The sequence below is a fragment of the Chenopodium quinoa genome, unplaced genomic scaffold (assembly GCF_001683475.1).
Source record: "Chenopodium quinoa cultivar QQ74 unplaced genomic scaffold, ASM168347v1, whole genome shotgun sequence".
Taxonomy (NCBI): domain Eukaryota; kingdom Viridiplantae; phylum Streptophyta; class Magnoliopsida; order Caryophyllales; family Amaranthaceae; genus Chenopodium; species Chenopodium quinoa.
Genome location: NW_018744821.1, coordinates 1,565,104 through 1,584,482, shown reverse-complemented (window position 1 = coordinate 1,584,482; position 19,379 = coordinate 1,565,104). Strand labels below are relative to the sequence as shown.

The 19,379-nt window shown below is 33.5% G+C and overlaps 2 protein-coding genes across 2 annotated transcripts; one reads left to right on the top strand and one right to left on the bottom strand.

The window, feature by feature from the left end:
- Positions 1-4,771: 4,771 nt before the first annotated feature.
- Positions 4,772-5,236, bottom strand: LOC110704122. The gene has a single exon (XM_021881900.1). The coding sequence runs from the start codon at positions 5,234-5,236 to the stop codon at positions 4,772-4,774; it is 465 nt and encodes a 154-aa protein (XP_021737592.1).
- Positions 5,237-10,715: 5,479 nt separating this feature from the next.
- LOC110704084 lies at positions 10,716-13,712 on the top strand. The gene is made up of 4 exons (XM_021881865.1): positions 10,716-11,237; positions 12,139-12,207; positions 13,022-13,165; positions 13,254-13,712. The coding sequence occupies exons 1-3, from the start codon at positions 10,788-10,790 to the stop codon at positions 13,163-13,165; spliced, it is 663 nt and encodes a 220-aa protein (XP_021737557.1). The 5' UTR covers positions 10,716-10,787; the 3' UTR covers positions 13,254-13,712.
- Positions 13,713-19,379: the final 5,667 nt, after the last annotated feature.

Here is a 19,379-nt window from a genome sequence, read left to right as displayed (position 1 = left end):
TTAATAATATCATATGTCAATTTTTCTATTTTTAACACATGGTATAGTCAATTGCTAAAGTAGCGCAGTACATTAATTAATGTGTATATATATACTTACATATTTTTTTAATGTCTGTAAATATAAATAAGGGAAACTATTAATGTCACCTCGTAAGGAAAAATAAGACTTGTAACATTGTCGTTTGCAAAAAAATAAGTTTCAAATAGAAGTATTTTATATAGAACTTTGTATTTTATTATAATGACATATTTGCTACTTTTCCATAAATTTAAAAAAAAAAATACTTTTTAGGGAAAATAAATGGCGCCTACATGCAACATGTACATTGGGAATACAAGTTCTCATGAATTCTTTAATTGCCATTCTTGAAAAATTAAAACAATAATTTCCTTATTACTTAAAATTGTACATAACAAATTTCTTACAATGTGTTTTAAATGCTACTCTAAATAGTTTACGATGTATGATATATTGTATATCATCTTTAAATTAATTTTCTGCCTTCATTTTAAATAGGACATTTTTTTTTTGAGAAAATAAAATAGGACAATTTATATATGGTACATTGTAATAGTTATTTTTAAAAAAGTGGGCTGTTAGTAATATAATAATTGAACTATATGGATTTTGAGTCATATGAATATGGTACATTTTATAGTAAAGATAGGACATTTTTGTATTTAATTATGTTCATAAATTAGCTTCGCTAATTTTTCCAGACTAAATAGTGTCTTACAAAAAATTATTAAGACTTATTGGCGTGTGAAAAAAAACAATCAACATTTCAAAATTAGCAAGACTAGTGTCCTACCCAACCTTCCTTGTGTCATATTGGCATAAATCATTTACTTGGTTGCATTTGAACAAGGTTCATGGGTTGGTAGAGAAGAAAAGGGATGTGAACAAAGCAAGACTAGTGTCCTAGCCAATACTAAATAAAAGGTTTTTGTATATATTTATCATCTAATGCTACTAATATATTTTATATTTCGGCTTTTGTCAAAATAGGCAGTAAAACTCCTACTTGTTTCTTTTTAGGGACATTAAATGGCGCATGCATGTGATGTACATTGGGAATACAAGTTCACCATAAATTCTTCAATTGCCATTCTTGAAAAATTAACACAATAGTTTCCTTATTAGATACTAAAGGTCATATTTTAAATTATATATAACAAATGCGTAACAATGTGTTTTAAATGCTTACTAATCTAAATAGTTTACGATGTATGATATATTGTATATCATCTTTAAATTATTTTTGTGACTTCAATTAGGTACATTGTACTAATTATACTAAAAATCATGGACTTTAGTTAATATAATAATTGAAATATATGGATTTTGAACCATATAACTATGGTACATTTTAATGTATATAAACGACATTTTACTATTAATATATGCTCATAAATTAGCGACGGTAATTTATCTAGACTAGTAGGCTTTGAAGCAGTAGTGCCCCACTATCAATCAAAGTAGGAGCTAATTATTGTGAAAAAAACAAATAATCAAGAGTTATTGGCCTACGAAAAAAAATCAATCAACATTTTTTAATTATCAAAACTAGTTTCCAAGATAATACTAAATAAAAGGTGTTTTGGGGTTTTTTGTACGTACCCGAATGGAGGGTGTGTACGTCCCTCGGGAGACAGATCTGCAATGCAACACTCGAACGGCCCAATCACCTTTAAAACAACGGACCCCGGGGGGGCCGGAGGTCCGCCTCGGACGATCAAGTCAGTGATCAATATAATGTATTTTAGAGAGAGAAAGTAGAGAGAAGGGAGAGTAAATGTGGGGGGCATTGCCCCTTGGAGCGAGAATTGGCTCTCTTGAAACTTATGTAATGATCAGTATTTATAGAGCATTGGGATATGTGCCTTTTAGGTCATTTAACCTAAAAGGCTCTAGGTTTCTTTTATCATTGAGTGACACGTGTCATGCTCTAATTGGCTCATAGAGAGCTGAGCTTGCGGACACGTGTCGTGGTGGCATTGGTCCACATATAGAGGGTAATTTTACCCCAAACATTAGCCCCTCGGAAGGGGTAATTTCTCTTTCAAGAGGAATTGCTCCTTTCGAAATCAAGGTTTTGCCGCTTGTTCAAAAGCTCTTTGGTCGGCATGTGTCTAGGTCAATAAAAAAGAGATTTGATTAACTTGGAAAATTTGATACCTTATATGGTATGACATTTTCTAAGTTAATCAATCATAATAATGATTGGTGCTTGAACTAGACAGATGACGACTTTCATTTCTTTATGCCCCACTATGGTAGGATATTTTCGAGACGTTTGACATCTCATAAGGCAGGAGGCGAATGGCCGCCTGACAAGACAGGAGGAAAATGGCCGCCTGGAAAGTTTTGTAATTATACTTTCAATGTCCTTTTACCCCATTGGGAGGACTTGTATAATTTCTGAAGGTAATCTAGGTAAGAACTTCGGCCGGTCACCTGCTGATGTCTTTTAGACATTCGGTTCCCGAAAAATTAGTCGTTCTTTAGATTACCCAGGTCAGGCGACTATGAGTTGACCAATTAGGTCGTTCAATCTTTGCCGTCTGCATGTGTTCGTAGAGCAATGTGCCACCCAAATGGGAGATGCTTCTCCTCGATGAATTCGCCCGAATGGACGTCGCCGGTTATCTGACTCATGTTGGAGCAGACGGCCTTACTCATGTTGGAGCAGACAAATTTATAGAAAACAGATAACCATCCGGCCATTAGCCTCATGTCTTTTTAAGACGGTTTGTATAGCCACTAAGTTTTTAGCTTAGTTTATTATCCGGCCATTGGCCTCGATAGCCTCTAATCATGAAACAATAGCCGTTTTCCATTTGTACTAGAACAGTTGGAAAACTCTATGCTTTTTAGATTTCACTTTAGATTAAATCAAACAACTGCGAGTGCTGCCTTAGCATTCGGTAGGGCCGCTTGATGTTTTAGTAGAGCAATGTGCCACCCAAATGGGAAATGCTTCTCCTCGACGAATTCGCCCGAATGGACGTCGCCGGTTATCTGACTCATGTTGGAGCAGACGGTCATACTCATGTTGGAGCAGACTGTGGTCGTCGGCCTCTAATAATAATATCCGGCCATTGGCCTCACGTCACTTGAACGTTAATTTAGCTACTAAGTTTTAAACTTAGTCAAATAAGCTTTAACCGTCTTACTTGAAGGACCATGAAAGGCCGGTTGCCGAGCTTATCCGAATACGAAGGTTGCTTGACATTTATGCCGCTTGACCATAATACTCCCAAAGAGTCGATCTCACAAATATACATGCGGCTTCTCATGCTCACATCGGTGAGAGTAAGATACATACTCTTGAGGTGATGTTGCTCCACTTATATGAGAGAGCAGCTTCACATATAAACATACGGATCCACGCCACTTAAGTTAACTTGCAGCTCATAATAATGCTGCTAGCCCACTGGACTCCTTAAGGTGAGTCGACGTATTTTCTGCCTGGAGCATATGCAATCACAGCCGGAGTTGGGGTTGCTTTAAATGCTTAAAAATCGGAGTCGGAGATATTTAAGCTCCTTGCTAGAGTGCCATGCGGCATCTGCCGCTTGCTTTCAATTTAGTTTGCCTCCTATGCTAACTCATACAAGATAGGACGCAAGTTCTCGAAATCCGGCTGCTCTTTCCCATTTGCGGCTGCTTGGGTAAGTTTGCAAAGTGCCGAGATTCAATACCGTCTGACCCTTATATAATATATACTCAAGTAATATGCTACCCACGTATAATATATACTTAAGTAGTGCCGCATGCTTTAATTTTTTTTTTTTAATCATAATAATGATAATTATTGATTCGCATAATACTCATGCGGTCTTTCAACCAAGTAGCTGTCCAGCCATGTCACAAATGTTTGAGCAAAATCTCAGCATCATACTCGGCTCCATGGTCGGGTGCCTTGCACAACGTATCGACCTCTCGGCTTTTAAGCTAAGAGATGACTGTGTGTATGTTGGTGCTCGGATACAAGAGATTGAGGTTTCCCTCACATTAAGGGGAGCTTGCTCATTTCACTCGGCTCTTATGCCGCCTGTATTAAAGAAATATTGGAGTAGCTTGATATGATATGATAATAATGATATGATAAAAGTATAAAGCTTATAAGCTTTGCTACATGCGGCCACTTTGACTTAGTGGTAAATGTAGAAGCTACGCAGCCGGCTTTGAGGTTGATTAAGGCAACAACGGCAGCCAGCTTTGAGGTGGTTCAAAGCAACCCCTACAGCCGGTATTTAATTGGGTACAACCCAGGCGGTATGTAGCGCAAAAATTATAAATTGATTGATTACGACCCAGACGGCTTGGAGTAAGTTCGAGCTCAATGAGCCAATACTGCAGCCGAAATAGGTTGGTTACAATCCAACGTCACAACCGCTCAATTTGATGAATATAGCAGCCACGTATCCGAAGAACAAAGCACCTTTGCGGCTGGGCTTGAGTATGAACCAAGCAGCCCCTACAGCCGGCTAAATTGACGAGGAAAGCTGCCCATACAGCCGGCTTTGATTGAGGAACACAGATGCCCCTCAGCCATGCTTGGTTGAGGCCAGTGGCGGAGCCAGGATTTTCAACTTGGGGGGACAAAATGCTTAACTTACGAAAAGCTTAACAAAAAAAAAAACAAAAAAAAAACTCACACACAAATTGGTTAATACTTAATATTAAAATTTCAAAATACAAATATATACTTAGTCATACAATTCAAAATGATGAAAAAAATTACATAAACATTACATTAAAATTACAAGTTCATTCTTCGAGTCTTCATACTTTGAAATCGATCAATAATCTTTTCGTCGGAAACTCGTAAGAAGACATCCTTCTCAATAAAAGTGACCAAACAATCATTCATAAGTTGATCACCCATGCTATTTCGCAACTTGTTTTTGACACATGTCATTGCAGAAAACACTCTTTCAACACTTGCCGTGGCAACGGGAAGAATCAACATCAACTTGATAAGCAAATGAATAAGAGGAAAAGTCTTATGCTTATTGGTTTTAACAAGCATCATAGAAAGAGAATTAAGGTCATTTAAACCTTGAAATCTTTCATCATTTAGCATATTCTCCATGAATACATCAAGTTGATATTCAAGAGCCATCAAATCAAAGCTTGAAAATTCTTCGGGATAAAAAGAGGCAAGTTTAAGTACCTTATCTTTATCAAAGGATGAGAAGTTATCTTTAGGACTTAAACAAGCCATACATAATAGTAACTCCATAATTAATAAATTTAAATTCACATTTCACAAAAACAACCAAAAACTCTAACAGGGGAAACAATCAAACAAATATAAATCAATAATCATTTATCAATTCAAATTATTCAATAATCAATACCCACAAGGCCACAAATGACAAATTCACAATAAAAATATAAACAATTAAACATTTAAACAAGTAATAAAAATATGAAATTCAGAATTTCAGATTTACTGTAAATTTAAACAATTAAACATTTAAACAACAAAACAAGTAATCAATTATTCAATTAATCATACATTCATTGATTCATACCTCCATTGAAATGCATATGACGAACAGACGAAGTGTCGATCGAAGTCACGCTGTCACGCTGTCACGAAGACACGAAGTCACGATTCACGAAGGACGAAGGCTCAAGGGCTGAAGGGCGGCTGTTGAACCTCGTCACTGCTGCGAACTGCCGGCGAACGGTGGACGAACAGACGGCTAGGCGAACAGACGAAGTCACGAACACACGAAGTCACGAAGGAGGAAGGACGAAGGCTCAAGGGCGGCTGTTGAACCTCGTCACTGCTGCGAAGTGCGAACTGCCGGCGAACGGACGAAGACTGCCGGCGAACGGACGAAGGCGAGGGCGAATCGAAGAGAGAGAAATTGAAAATTGAAAAACTTAGGGTTTGGCTTTGGCTGGCTGGAAAATGTCGCAACGCAACAGGATTGTAAATCTGTAATTGCATTTTTTTTTTTTTTTTTTTTTTTTAAATTTTTTTTTTTTTAATTTTTTTTTTTTGAAAATGGGGGGACAAGTGTCCCCACTCGTCCCCTTCTAGCTCCGCCCCTGGTTGAGGCACAAAGAAACCACACAGTCGAGCTTGGTTGAGGCAAGAAGCAGGTCATCATCCGGGCTTAATGAGCCAATGACATAGCCGGTTTTAATGAAGAACAAAGCAGCCGTTGAACAAAGCAGCCGTTTGACAATTGTGTCACTGAGTCTGTAGCTTTGTTTGGCTTAGTTGCCGTTTGACCAAGCTCATAATATATATATAATTTTTTTTTTTTAACATCATAATAATGATGAATATAGTAGCATTGCAGCCATGGCAGCCGTTTAATTGAGGCACCGTTCATGGCTCTTACCGGCTGACACTGTTGGAGCAACGCTACCCCATGCCGCCTGAGTACACTAATGTAAAAGATGATGCTCAGCCGGCACAAAGTCCGTCCGTGTATGCTAACACAAGAAAAAACTTGGCCACTTGTGTATGTTAACACAAGAAATCAGCTAGGCTGTCTAGGTAGCTCAACGGCTGGTCCTAGAAGCTATATGTCATCCATACACTTGATATCTTGATGCTCAACCCGATTGCCGACTTGCGTATGAATCGATAGCATGTAGCATTGGGTGTATTGAGCAATGTTGAATGAATGTGCCGCATGACACTCATAGGCGGCTTTGAATGATATACAACCGTGGAGCTTACTTTCAATGTGGTGAATATACAAGCTGCTCATGAAAGTATGTATTAAAACTTGCCGCCTCTGCTATTTTAATGCATGATGACTAGTATAGCTTATGAAGCTTAATGAATCAAACTTGCTAGCTGTCAAAAACTTGGGAGTATGGAAATGCATGAGTATATTTGCCGCATGCTGTACCCCACTAATAACAAGAGTTTACTCTTGAATAATATTACGTGTGTAGTAATACAATTTGTGTGATGTTGATAGTATCAGACTATCAATCACCGATAGCATGTCACCACCTGACTGAGCATAAATGCCGGCTGTATGATCCGGCTGGGTGGCCTGAGCATGCGGCCGGCTCATTAAATGAGTCGGATTAAAATAGTGGAGCTGGCCAATTTAGCCGTCCCTCCCCTAATAAAATTTAGATTAAACGGCATTGCCCTTTAACCTTCAAATATGCATGACTTAGTCTGACAGGCCTTTTTGGCCGCCTGACTCTCAACATTCAGCCTCATGACACATGTTGTACTTGACATCCGGCCTCATGACGCCTGCTGCCTCCCAAAGGAGGCTCCCCCTATTGAGTCGGTGATCCACCGTTGTGCCATTACAGATGTGCCTCCCCACAGACGGCGCCAAATTTTTTGGGGTTTTTTGTACGTACCCGAATGGAGGGTGTGTACGTCCCTCGGGAGACAGATCTGCAATGCAACACTCGAACGGCCCGATCACTTGCAAAACAACGGACCCCGGGGGGGCCGGAGGTCCGCCTCCGACGATCAAGTCAGTGATCAATATAATGTATTTTAGAGAGAGAAAGTAGAGAGAAGTGAGAGTAAATGTGGGGGGCATTGCCCCTTGGAGCGAGAATTGGCTCTCTTGAAACTGATGTAATGATCAGTATTTATAGAGCATTGGGATATGTGCCTTTTAGGTCATTTAACCTAAAAGGCTCTAGGTTTATGGGCTTGGAGCCCATTATCACTCTTCTATCATTGAGTGACACGTGTCATGCTCTAATTGGCTCATAGAGAGCTGAGCTTGCGGACACGTGTCGTGGTGGCATTGGTCCACATATAGAGGGTAATTTTACCCCAAACAAAAGGTTGTTGTGCATATTAATCAACTAATGTTACTAGAAAAAAATCTATCTTGACTGTTCTATTGATAGGCTTGTAAACTCCTGCTTGATACTTTTTAAGGAATTCGACAAATAAATATAATATTGTTACTTTGATATTTCTTTACGTTACTATATTGCGAATTACTTATTCTCAAAATCAGAAACAAATTTCGAAATATAAAAAGCAAACAAATTTTTTTAAGAAATACTTGTAAAGGAAGTGAAAAGTATTATGCACTAGTGAGTAGTGAGTATTCATAAAATGTTCAAGCGATAAATAAAGCAACCATAACACAATTTGAAATATATGGTATGTTGATTTTGAATCAAATTACTATGGTACATTCTAATGTATGGAACGGACATTTTACCATTAATTTATGTTTACAAATCAGCGAAGGTAATTTATCAGGACTAATTATTGTGAAAAAAAAAATAATAAAGAGTTTATTGGCCTACGGAAAAAAACAATCAACATTTTAAAATTATCAAGACTAGTTTCCTAGATAATACTAAATAAAATCTTGTTGTGCATATCAATCATCTAATATTACTAATGTATTATCTATTTTGACTGTTCTATTGATAGGCTGTTAAACTACTGCTTGATACTGAACATAAACTTTTTAAGATACATAATTTGTTGTTACTTTGAAATTTCGTTACATTACTAATTGCGAGTTACTTATTCTTAAAATCAGAAACAAATTCAAAATATAAAAATTAAAAAAAAAATTTAAAAAAATACTTGTAAAGGAAGTGGAAAGTATTATGCACTAGTGACCATTCATAATATATTCAAGCGTTAAATAAAGCAACCATAACACATATTGATGAAGATAACAATAATGAATTAACGAAACCACCAGATTTAGCAAATACCATAAAACATAATCTTACTTCAACAAACCCAGTATAATGTGATATGAAAACACATTGAATTATGCATAAACTTAACATAAAATTCTAAATATTTCCCCAAATAAGAACTAGAAATTTTCAACCACCCATAGATTAGTTCCCGTCCTCCTCATTTCTGTAATGCATCCCTTCCACCTAAGTAAAAAAACCTAGCTGACCATGATTGGTAACGTTCAGAATTGATTCTTCCACCATGTGTGCGAACGAAGTAATCTATTGCTCGTTTGTAAGTCCTACTCCTCCAATATGCCGTCTACCCGCACGTGTTGCATCGCCTAACATCTTCAATGGTTGAATGGCTTGTTTGACAACTGAATACAGGTTTGCAACAAAATGCTTGAAGTTGTCCCCACTCAATGTCAACGTTCAAGTTGATCCTAGCCCCTGCCTTTTGAGCCCAATGTTTGTTGAGACACTGCATCTTGACGATGTCAAAAATACCATTGATCTTTGGGAATACATGTTCCTCAAAAATGGTTTCCCACGTACCAAAAGCATCATGGTCTGGGTAAAAGGCTATTTCGTTTTGAGGTGGCTCCATGAGGTACTACAAACTAGATAGGTGGAAGGGTTTGAAAAATGAAAATGGCTTAGTGTAGTGTTCATGAGAAGCCGGAAACTTCCTTTTTATAGCCAACAAATGCCTTATAACATTAATTACAAATATCCAACTTTTATTTTTAAATACTTTTTTACACATTTTAGTTACCAAGTAAATCGTTATTACATAATTGTGTTTGGTTTATAATTTAATTGGTTCCTTTCTAATTAATTATATTTTTGGACAAGGTTGTGTGATTCATCGATGAATAATTTATACGGAGTACATGTTACTTGTATACAAAACTCCAAACAATTTTTTTTTTCAAATAACACAAGAAAGTAACAATTTATTCATTAACAATGACTAAATAAATCCACAAAGTTACTGATATACATATTTGTCTCAAATTTTTTTAAAATAATAAAATACATACATACCTATACGTCTATACATACAGCACAAATGTGTTTTGATGTAAAAAAAAAATTAAAAAAATGACGTTATGCACTTATGCTGATCTATCACATCACAAAGGTCAAAGTATGCAGACCACTTTGGAAATTGACAAGTTAATCAAACATTCAAACCACGCAATTACTAGTTTATTGATATTGTTTTTTTTTTTTTTAAAAACAAGTTTTTAAATGAATTTTTGTTTCAATACAATGCTGCTTAAATACTAAATTAATAAATTATTCTACAATACTGCTTGCTACAGACCTGAAAATTTATAAACCACATTTGATTAAAATTCAAAATCAATTTTTCCATTACTATTCATTCAGCTGCCATAGTGCATTCCCAAATTACTTACTCTCGAATTCAACAAACAAATTCATTCCGTATATTTTATTTCTATTCATCTATCTTGCATCTGTATTGAAACAATTTTGGAAAATTCTCAATGGTAACACTAAACTTTGTAATTTTCTCAGTGGTAAATTGCAAAAATTCTTATTATCCTTGGTAAACTTTAATTTATTATAATTTTCAATGGTGAACTTAATGAAGCAATTTAGTTAATATTAAACCATGGTTAACATTTTTTTAGTTAAAATCATTAACCACAGTTAGTTTTATTATTTTTTAAATAATTAACTTAAATTTAAAAATTTAAAAATAAAAAACACCCACCCTCCCCACCGAACCAGCAACCCAGCTTTGCCGGCGCCGGCGTCGCCGCCACCGGACCCCTCCCCTTTTCTGGCGCCAGCGACCATCTGTTCCCCTCCCCTTTCGATTTCCACCTCTCTTCCCTTGAAACCATCTGGAACCTCACCTCCCCCACCCCCGAAACCACCTGGAAACCTGCCCCACCCCCGAAAATTATTTATTAAAAAAGTCATCATTAATGTCATTAATAATAATTATAAATAGTTTAGGTTTAACAAAGATAATAAATTCTTTTGCAATTCACCACTGAGAAAACTAAAAATTATGGTGTTACTTTTGAGAATTTCCCAACAATTTTCCCTATTCTAATCTCCATATTAAAATGGCCATGATAACATTTTGGTTTGGGGAAAATTTGGAGACAGATCCCATTAGAATATACGTTGACGAAACTTCGTATACATTTACTTTCGAAAATGAAGAATTCAGTGTGGATAATTTTAAATCCAAGATTCATGAATTAAAGTACGCGAGGTATAAGTTAAGGTATGTTTGTTCAATTGATGATTTGCAAAATCATTTCTATGAAGTCGACAAAATGAGGGATTTCAAGCAACTTAAAAAAATGGCCCTCTCAGTGGGATATGTCAACATTTTTATTGAGGATAAATCCAAGAAATTACAACCACCTGAAGAAACTACAGGAACCCCAAATAGTTTACCTGTAGGGAAAAACGGTAGTTTCCGACGGAAACACGTGACAATGGGTCCAAGACGGCGGCTCAAGAACAAACGACCTAGGAACTCTTTAGCGGAGGAAGAAGAAGATTTGGTAAGTGAATTTTTTGAATAATCAATTTTCGTATACAATGAGACTGTCCTTATTAATTTGGTTTTTTTTTTTCTTTTCTAAGTAAAATGTCCTTATTAATTTGTTATGTATATAAATTTATTTTATAATTTAAATAATTGATTTTGGTTATGTTGGAAATGTCGTTGAATTATGTGTGTTTAATACTTAATATTTATCATCTCTTTTTTGATATTGCCTATTAATGTGTTTGGCATTAAGCTGTTTAAAAAAAGTAAAATTGAACAATGTGTTATGATTTCACCTACTATATTAATGTTTTAACTATTCATGTTACCAATTAAATAACTTATTTATTTATAATTGAAGCAAAAGTATGCTCTTCAATTGATGGTAAAGAACTAAAGACTTATGTTAATAATATGATTCAAATTGCGTAAATATTGTTCAAATATGTTATCAAGTAATGTTCTATCTTCTCATTTGAACAATGTGTTATGAATTAACATACTACTACTATATTAATGATTTTAGCATTCGTGTTACCAATTAAATAACTCTATGTATTTATAATTGAAACAATGTATGCTCTCCAATTGATGGTAAACACTAACGTTGATAATATGATTCAAATTGCTACAATATTATTCAATATGTTACCAAGTAATGTTCTATCTACTCATTTGAACAATGTGTTATAAATTAACATACTACTGATATATTAATGATTTTAGCATTCGTGTTACCAATTAAATAACTCTATGTATTTATAATTGAAACAATGTATGCTCTCCAATTGATGGTAAACACTAACGTTGATAATATGATTCAAATTGTTTAAATGTTACCAAGTAATGTTCTATCTACTCATTTAAAATAATGATGTCATTGTTGTTTATTTTCGTCACATTGGTTGTTACAGCCCAATGGTGATATACCTGAAGAATGTACAAACGAAACAACAAAGGTTCCTCCTCCTGTTAGAAACATAGTAAGTTACTAGACTAATATATGTAGTATACATTTTTTATAATTTGAAAAATTAGGTTTAATGTATGTTAGCATTATTTGACTTTTGAGGTATGGTGAACAGTGTCAAACCCTTAGTTGTGATGTTGCAAGATTCGCGACAGGAAAACTATCGAAAAATAAAAAACAGTGGGTCAAAGATATGGGGTTCAAAAACATGCTTAAGCTAAACATAACCCATATTGGCCCGTTGTTTGCTGCCTGGGTTATGTCTTTGTTTAATGCGGAAAATAGAACTCTTCACATTAGGAACAACTTAGCGGTCTTAATAGACGATGAAATGGTGGGATGGGTATTAGGAATTCCTGCTGGTCAAAATTTTTTCCACTCTGAAGAGGCAAACGCGAAACAATTCAAGGAGTGGAAGATGAAATACAAGCATGAAACTACTTATGGTGCATTATCAGAGTCTATAGTATACAACATGTTTCTGTCAGAGAAAAGCAATAAATTATGGTTTCAAAGACATTTCTTGTTGTACACGTTAGGTGTTCTTCTTTGTCCAACATAGAAGCATGGATGGATTAGTCCCTTACACATTTATTTGTAGGGAAATGCCACTAAGGCATACAAATATAACTGGGGAAAGTATGTTCTAGACTGGCTTGTGAAATATAGGGAAAAATACAACAACGCAAAAGAGGGCATAGGTGGATGTACGTTACTCCTCCTGGTAATTTATACTATTATTTACATCATTAATTCCTTTTTATAGTCATTATGAAGTACAGATATTTGTATTTCGTTTGTCCTTATTATATTTTTCCCAAATGTAGGTGATATACATCGATCGAATTGCTCATAGAAGGAATATTCAGTGTACCTCAACATCATGCAGAATACGTTTTTGGGACCAACCTAGCGTTGATAATGCTATGAATGTTGACATGGGAACTAATGGGAGCTATGGTGTGGCATAGGTAACAAATTGTAAGTTAACTGCAAAGTAATTCTAACGATACGACACCTATTTCTTCTTTTCTAAAATTTGATTGTTCTTAATTGCAGGTAATTGAAAATGTGGTTTATGGGGAAGCGCACCCTAAAGGAACATAATTTATACTAAATGTGATGAATTTATATTAAGTAACTATTGAGTTATAATCAAGTAATGTAGAACAATTTACATAATTGTAAACCAGTTTCTGTAATTTGTAGTAACACATTTGAACAACCTAGTATTTTATTTTTTCTTTCTGGGGTATTGAGGAACATCTTCGTGATTTTTTTAATTTATACATTTATATCGTATTAGGTTCGAATATGTTACTAATAATAATTATATAAAGTCTTATTTGCAGTTTTTGTTACTAAATAGTTATTCATTCATGTAGATTTTTTATCATGTTTATTTCAACTATGGATGAGGTTTGTTAAGCTCATTTGCAATGGATGGGCATGGTGCCTTGGCCCACGCTGTATAGTATGATACTAAAAAATTATATAAAAACATTGTAGAATTGAACTCTTATTATTATAATTTATAGAAAATTTTAATATTTAGATGTTTTAAAAAAAAAACAAAAAAAAACAAATTATGTTACCAAAAAAAAAACATAGGGGGTTAAAATATTTTAAAAAAGGCAATAACGGGGAGAATATTAATCATGGCACCATATTTAATGGGGGGGGGGGGCGTCAAACTAATTTGTTGAATTATTTCTCTTTAAAAACTTCTACTATCAAGTTAACTGTCCACAATGGATACACAGGACGAATTCTGCTACCCAGATCATAATGCATTTGGGAAATGGGATGAGCTTTTTGAAGATGTAATTTATCCAAAGATTAATGGAATTGTCGACTTATTAAAGATGCAACTCTTAAACAAGTCCTGGAAAGAGAAGGTTGGAGTCAGAATCAACAAGAATGTAGACGTTGATTAGAGCTAACTAGAGAAATGTTGTTGCAAACCATTATTCACCTTCCCTACAAGATACTCTACAATTAGGGAGCTGCCACATTGCAAGGAATGCGGTTGGACAGCCAACTGGAGGATGAAGGTTTACAAACAAGGTGTTAATTACCTTGTAAACACTCACGGGGGCATGAAAAAACGTCCTAAATACAACTCGTGGCCCGGGAAGAGCTACATGTCGGTTGGCAAACATTACTAAACATTGTTAACCTTATAATGTGGTTTAACTTGCATTGTTCTTATATGTGTCAGTTTTAATTTTTCTTAATTACTAATTTAAATTCTTGTGTACTTGGTACTCCATTGAATATCAATTTTATTACAATTGAAATATATATATATATATATATATATATATATATATATATATATATATTGAGGGCACAATTGAAATATCTTCGTTTTATGTTGCTTCATATTGTTTAATTCACAATTGAAATATCGTTATTTTTTTAACCTGGACAAAATAAATGCAATATCTTAATTCATCATGAGTGTTTAGAATTGTTGTTTAATTCATCATGGATAAGAATATATTGTTTAATGCACATACGAGCTAGTTCATCGTGATTTAACATATCAAAAACAAAATAAAACAATATCCAAACGTCATAATTTGAAACAAACGACCAGTGTAACTTATTTATTTCGTATATTTTAGTAACAAAATTGGCAATATATGCTTGTATATTCATTTATTTTTATACATAAATATTTTTCGTTATTAAAATTAGTAATAATAGGATTAATTCACAAAAAAGATAGCATTATTTTTTAGTTAATCAAAATAAATTAATTAACTTTCCCATTAACCCATATAAAGAAAAGATTACAGATACCTTTATTAGTTTATTAGGGTCCCAATGCATTAAAGGTATTACATCCAACCACTAATTAATAGTGGTTTAATATCAGATTATATTGGCGGGAAAAATATAACAGCGTATGGATAACAAATCAATTACGTTTTTTCACCAAATGCCCTTGAACTTTTCAAAATTCACCAAATGCCTGTGACGTTTTTTAATATTCACACTGTGACCTCTGGCGTTAAAGTTCTGTTAGCAATAAAATTTAATTCACCAAATGCCCTATCTTTGTTAAATAATTACACAAAATACCCTTATTTTTGGAAGTACAATGTCTAGTTTGAAATTTAAGGAGACTAGCCGTTAGTTTTGATTTTCACCCTTTTTTGCATAAATACTCGATACATATCATCTCTCTTATTTGCTTAACCACAAATTTTTAACACCATGAGTTATCAATCTAAATAATCCTCCTCAATGTATGAGTACTTTTGTGTAAGAGTTGCAAACATTCTCTATTCATAAAAAGAAGTGTCGAAGACCTCGCAAGCAGAGAAAAAGAGGGCCAAATGAAATAGAGGTGATTACTTACGGGCTTAGACGGAAAACGGATCGGGCTATAGTTCATATTTTGTCCAACAGACTTAATATAGAAAACTCAAGCCCCTTTTTGTACGGCTTGACAATTAGTCTATACCCACCCTAGTAAACAGTCTAGGCTTGTCGTCCGCGGACTAGCTACCAGACTCAGAAGTTCTTACTGCAAATTTTCTCCTACTACAACAAGATTTGTTTGCAACTCTTATACAAAAGTTCTCATACATTGAGGAGGACGATTTAGATTGATTTCTCAAGGAGTTAAAAATTTGTATTTAAGCAAATAAGAGGATGCTATGTATCGAGTATTTATGCAAATAAAGGGTGAAAATCAAAACTAACGGCTTGTTTCTTTAAATTTCAAACTAGACGTTGTACACTTATACTTCCAAAAATAAGGGTATTTTGTATAATTAATTAACAAAGTTAGGGAATTTGGTGAATTAAATTTTATTGCTAACGCAACTTTAACGTCGGGGGTATTTTGAGGTCACAGTGTGAATATTAACAAACGTCAGTGGCATTTGGGGAATTTTGAAAAACTTGAGGGTATTTGGTGAATTTTTGAAAAGTTCAAGGGCATTTGGTACATTGGTTACTAAACTATAGTGAACGTTACTATATGTAGTTTACGGTTGTGTTAAAAATCTTATAATTAAACAAGTGTTCGTAGTAGTAATTTCATCTTATAGAGGGAAAGTGTAAGAAGTATTACACATTAGGTTAATTAATTTACCTTATATAAATGTGGCTTAAGATTAAGAAAATTTCATCTACTCAACATATCAATATCTGAATATAAAGTTATTTTTTCTTATATTACAAAATACCTCCTTTAATCATAAATACCTTCTTCAATCATTATGGCGAGGCGAAGCAAGAAATGTGTTGGTAAATTTCTTTATACGTTCATACTTCTTTGTTGTTATATTATATTCTCAATAAGCTATACCAACTCTTAACATTTTGCTTTTTGTAGCTCCACGAATGACCAAGTGGGTGAAGGAAGAAATACAACGCAATTTGGATAAGGAATTCAACCGACTGTTTATGCGGGAGGTTATTTGGCATCTTGGTCCGCTAGAGACTGGTAAGCTCGTGACCAGAGTCGGTCATGCTCCAAATGTTGAGAAGCTATTTGAAGAGGAGAGACAACATTATGCTCTTAACCATTTCTACTATTGTTAAACACCGTCAACACATAATAGCAAAGTAATTCCAACAGTCCCTGAATTGGATGAGTGTATAATCATGACCGAGCCATATGTAAGCGATGATGAGGAGCAAGCTTGTGCCAAAAGATTCAAGAAGATTGAGTTCATCGATCTCGGTAAAGAAGATTAAGAGGCTCCTTTTTAGTCCCAGAAGTAATGTCGTTTTACCACTTTTGCTCGGTTTATGTCTGGATAAATGAATTAACCAGTTACAAATATTTATTAAATAAATAGAAATGTTACTTGGTTCGGATTATATTTTGTCTATTCAATTCTTTACAATCAAGTTCCATTCTATTTCATCCAACTTTGAATACTTTTAAAATTAATTATTATTTCTTTTTCGAAAAAGTTTTTTTTTGTACACATCCTATATGTTTTATGTTGCTTCTATTTTATGAAATCAGTTAAAGGAATTATAGAATTAAAACGGAACTGCTTAATTTCCATTTTAACAACTAAGATTTATTCAGAAGTTACCAACAAATTAATTCACTAAAGAGTTAGTAGTTTATGGCTTACTAATTCAAGCACACTGCTTCTTGTGAAAACAACATATAATTGTTTTTTAACGCCCCTTTATTGTACACCACTGAACATGTAATTATGTACAACATATTTACGAAGAATGAAACATACTCATATAAAATAAGTAAATTTTTTTCCAAAATTGTAAGGACATCTATGACTAGTCTTCATTTTATTAAACATTTTCCATCTTCATTTGCATCAATAACATGTTCTACTATACATGCAAACTATTTTACATAATTCAAATATTAATTTAATCCATAAGATACTAAAAAAAAATTGTCCGAACTTTAATATAATTGAATCGCTTGAAAAACATCACACTTATAACGAACACAGGAATCTAACTTGGGACCTAAATGCATGGAGCTCGTACTAACTATTACCTAATCGAAGTTGAACCAAAGTATTTTTTTTTTGGGACAACAACAGACGTTGTTGTGATTTGCAAACTACAATATATGTAACCAATACTATTTACAACCTCAATGTTACTAAATAATAAACTAACCTTTAATTGTACCGGTACTAAGAAAGTTGAAAATATTATTATTATTATTTCTTTTTTTTTTAAGACAAAGTTGAAAATTATTGCACATAATATATTTTTATTGCATTATGGATTAACATAGTAATGGACTTCAATTTTTTCAAAGATTGAAAAGCATGATGTTTTTATTTAAATTGAAATAGTAGTTTATAGAATTCAAAACCTTTTGGTATACAAACACACTATGATAATTGTCGATTATTGACACGATATTCCCCCAGTAGTCTAGTACATCTTTTTCCCAAGTAAATCCACCTTAATTGTACACCATGAAATACCTGAAGTTCGATTCAACCACCCAGTACCACCGATAATACTAAGCTAGAGGGCTCAGATTAAATAGCGAAAGTTTAAAATCTTTTATAAAATTAACGATTCTTATTTTATAAATTTTGTATACATTACTAATAAATGTCTCTAAACAAAACTTTTTTAAAAATTCGTTACATTTTGCAAGGAGGTGTATCATTTTATTCTTTTAATTGAAGGAGAATCCAAATGGTATCAATTAAGTAATTCATTCAGTATTCGTTAGCATTATTAATATGATTTTCATTATTGCATAATAACACATATTTTTTATAATAACAACTCGTCATCAATAGATTTTCAAAATTGCATAATAACACATATTTTTATATTTAGTGTCTAATTGTTGAAAACTAATTTATAAGTGTTATAGGGGTATACATGTTCGTAGACTAATATTAAGAGTTTAGGAAAAGAGGTAGTTATCATTAATGTGGGTATACATGTTCATAGACTAATATTAATGTGGGTACCTCATACATTTTAAAAGGGAGGGATATCATTACTAATTATTGATCAATTGTTTAACCAAATGCGTATATATTAATACAATAAATATATATTTTTTCAAAGTAAAGACAAAACTTAACATATAGGGCTAAAGTTAGTTGTGAAGGGCTATAATCAATTAGTGGAGGGTTACAATTAAAATAGATGTAATTCAACAAAATAGGTTATCCGCTACTAATAATTATAATATTTTGTGAACAATGATATCAATGAAGTAAATTTTTTTAAAAATTGTAAGGAGATCTCTAACTACTCTTCATTTTATTATCAGTTTCCATCTAACAAATCAATGCTAATATCTAGAACACATACAAAATTTATTTATTTGGTAAATAACATATCATATGTAAATAAAACACCATATTATATCTAACGTATCTTTCGTAAGCCTGGATTTTGATCAACATTTTTGAACTACATTTTTTAATGATTTTACAGTGGTAATGTAATAATAACTTTTAAACATTGCTGAACATGGCACGGGATATAGATATAGATAGATTTAATTTGTTAATTTGATTTTGACAAATTACTAATACGTAATATTTGATTACAAAAATTTAGAGAGCCCCATAAAGAATATGTATGAAGTTGTAGTTGATTTTATCAAGATACATATTATATTGATAACAACAAGTAAAATTGTAATATCAATAGACACTTATTTGAAAATCCTGATAAGTACATGTTTTGAGT

Bases quoted from the DNA above. Each gene is read 5' to 3' on its own strand.
- LOC110704084 (XM_021881865.1), top strand. From the start codon at position 10,788: ATGGCCATGATAACATTTTGGTTTGGGGAAAATTTGGAGACAGATCCC. The intron at 11,238-12,138 runs GTAAGTGAATTT...TGGTTGTTACAG, and splicing joins CGGAGGAAGAAGAAGATTTG to CCCAATGGTGATATACCTGA. The intron at 12,208-13,021 runs GTAAGTTACTAG...TCCCAAATGTAG, and splicing joins CTCCTCCTGTTAGAAACATA to GTGATATACATCGATCGAAT.
- LOC110704122 (XM_021881900.1), bottom strand. From the start codon at position 5,236: ATGGCTTGTTTAAGTCCTAAAGATAACTTCTCATCCTTTGATAAAGAT.